Here is a 2,658-nt window from a genome sequence, read left to right as displayed (position 1 = left end):
AAGAAAAGGAGCAGGGAGATGGAACTGTGGTCTGTAAAACAAGCATCTCATCTTAACATGCCGGGAAGAGGATGATAGGTTTCTATGCATGCCATTGAAGTCACACAGGAACAGGAGTAGATGTGGCAATGACTTCACTTCTGGATATGTTGACTTTGATACCACTGTAGTTGGTTGAGGCAAAGAAGTACGTTCTGTCTGTAGGCTGGTGTGGGCCACATGGACTTTGCCTCCGGGGAGTTGGCATGGAATTAGCAATATGGAGCATGTTCAAACCCCAGAAATCTCAAATTTGAGATTTTCCCCGAATTGTTCATTGCTGAACCCCTGGACTTGACTTCAGGCCAGGCAGTTGCTGCAGAACCACTGCAGTCGTGATCATTGCTAGAGCTCACTGGGCTTCCATGAGCTTTTGCTGCTCTTCTTGGCCCAGTACGGCTCTACCAGCTGTTCCAAGTGCCATGTTTGTCTGGCCAGGCGCTCGTTGCCATCTGACTGGGTCTCGGAGCCCTGAGTTCCCTGCTGCCACCTGGCCTGGTGCCAGTAGCCCAATTAAAGAGCAGTAATACTTATTGCAGAAAAAAAATCTCCTTTTCCCGCACCCCTGGCTGGACCAGAATTCTTGTGACATGGACAGCGTTCAGCACTCACTCAGCACCCCACACTTCATTCTGTTCCTAAGGCTAGACAGTGCTTGGTGGTCAGATCTTCTGGAGGAAGTGCACACTTGCAGCCCAGAGGTGGCTGGGCTCCTGGAAGGAGTGAAACCACAGGCTGAGGTTTTGAGAAATGTTCTCTGGGATGATTGATTTTTAAGTGTGTTAAAATCAGGGCAGTTTCATCCATAGGAGAACTCACAAATCACAGTTAAGTTAAATTTGGAGATACAGCTCTACATAGCCATAGAGAAATATAATTATAAGATTTTGATGGCTAGAAGAGACCCCATTCCAAATATCAGAGAAAATAAAGTAACTTAGAATCCAGTAAGTTAAGTGTGAAGGAAGAGTCATCTCAATGTGTCATCTCAAGCTGGCGTTGTGTGGAGAATTCTGCTGCTGAGGTGAGGGACACTGCATTTCCAGCACCGCCAGCACAGCACAGAGCTACAGCTGACAGACATGTAAAGCACAGGCAGGTCTTGAGTGATGGATGCTTCACTCAGTCCACATGTGCAAGAAGATGAGGGAGGGGCAGATGTCCTTGATCCAAATCTACAGGGAGAAAATTCTTGGTGAAAAATCAAAATTAAAACAGACACACACACACACACACACACACACACACACACATCAAATCACATGGTAAGGAAATGAGGGACAAGAGGCTTATCCAATGGAAATACATTCACTTTTTCCTTTTCTGACAGCAGAGAATTTTGAGATGGTCCAATTTCTAATTCAGGCTTTGGCATGGTAAACTAATATTTTCTCAGAAGATGACAGACACATCTGTGAACTGGATACTCCCCACAAGGATGCTCAGTCCCAACCAGACAATGGTGACAGAGTTTGTGCTGCAAGGCTTCTCAGAGCACCCCAGTCTAAGGCTGTTCCTTTTAGTCTGCTTCCTGTCCCTCTACACAATGACTCTCACAGGCAACATAGTGATCATTGCTTTGGTTGCCTCCAGCACTGGGCTCCACAGCCCCATGTACTTTTTCCTGTGCAACCTGGCCACCATGGATATTATGTGCACCTCCTCTGTGCTGCCCAAGGCTCTGGTTGGCCTGGTTTCTGAGGAAAATACCATCTCCTTCAAGGGATGCATGACCCAACTCTTCTTCCTTGTGTGGTCTGGATCCTCTGAACTGCTGCTTCTCACTGTCATGGCCTATGACCGCTATGTGGCCATCTGCTGTCCCCTGCATTACAGCTCCAGGATGAGCCCACAGCTGTGTGGGGCCCTGGCCATTGGTGTGTGGTCCATCTGTGCATTGAGTGCATCTATCAACACAGGTCTGATGACACGGCTGTCATTCTGTGGCCCCAAGGTCATCAGCCACTTCTTCTGTGAGATTCCCCCACTCCTCCTCCTCTCCTGCAGTTCCACATATGTGAATAGCGTTATGACTCTTGTGGCAGATGCCTTTTACGGAGGCATCAACTTTGTGCTCACCTTGCTGTCCTATGGCTACATCATCGCCAGCATCCTGCGCATGCGCTCTGCTGAGGGCAAGAGGAAGGCCTTTTCTACCTGCTCCTCCCACCTCATCGTGGTCTGTGTGTACTACTCCTCTGTGTTCTGTGCCTACATCAGTCCTGCTTCCAGCTACAGCCCAGAAAGAAGCAAAGTGACTTCAGTGCTGTACTCGGTCCTCAGCCCGACCCTGAACCCCCTCATCTATACACTGAGGAACAAGGATGTCAAGCTCGCCCTGGGCAGACTCTTGCCCTCTTTCTCACATTAGGTGGAGATGTGCGGGCTGTGTTCCCAGCTTGGGCTGCTTCTAAACATGCTTTCTGGAGAGCAGCCTCATGGAGTGAGAGTGTACCTATCGCTGCTTTATAAAACCTTTCTCTGATGGAAGGACTGGACAGTTCCACTTACTGTAACTTCTTAGAGACAATGTAAATTAAAACAGATTTATTTCCTGACAAGTGCAAACCATTTCAAAAGTAAAGTTTATCTCAATGGAGATTCCACCTTTGTAGACTG

The 2,658-nt window shown here is 48.0% G+C and overlaps 1 protein-coding gene across 1 annotated transcript; it reads left to right on the top strand.

Annotated features, from left to right (window-relative positions):
- Positions 1-1,459: 1,459 nt before the first annotated feature.
- On the top strand, positions 1,460-2,410 carry LOC110540188 (olfactory receptor 13A1-like). Its single transcript, XM_021627001.1, has one exon. The coding sequence runs from the start codon at positions 1,478-1,480 to the stop codon at positions 2,408-2,410; it is 933 nt and encodes a 310-aa protein (XP_021482676.1). The 5' UTR covers positions 1,460-1,477.
- Positions 2,411-2,658: the final 248 nt, after the last annotated feature.

Source organism: Meriones unguiculatus, chromosome 1 (assembly GCF_030254825.1).
Source record: "Meriones unguiculatus strain TT.TT164.6M chromosome 1, Bangor_MerUng_6.1, whole genome shotgun sequence".
Taxonomy (NCBI): domain Eukaryota; kingdom Metazoa; phylum Chordata; class Mammalia; order Rodentia; family Muridae; genus Meriones; species Meriones unguiculatus.
The sequence above is the reverse complement of the archived record's forward strand: the minus strand, read 5'-3'. Positions and strand labels throughout refer to the sequence as shown.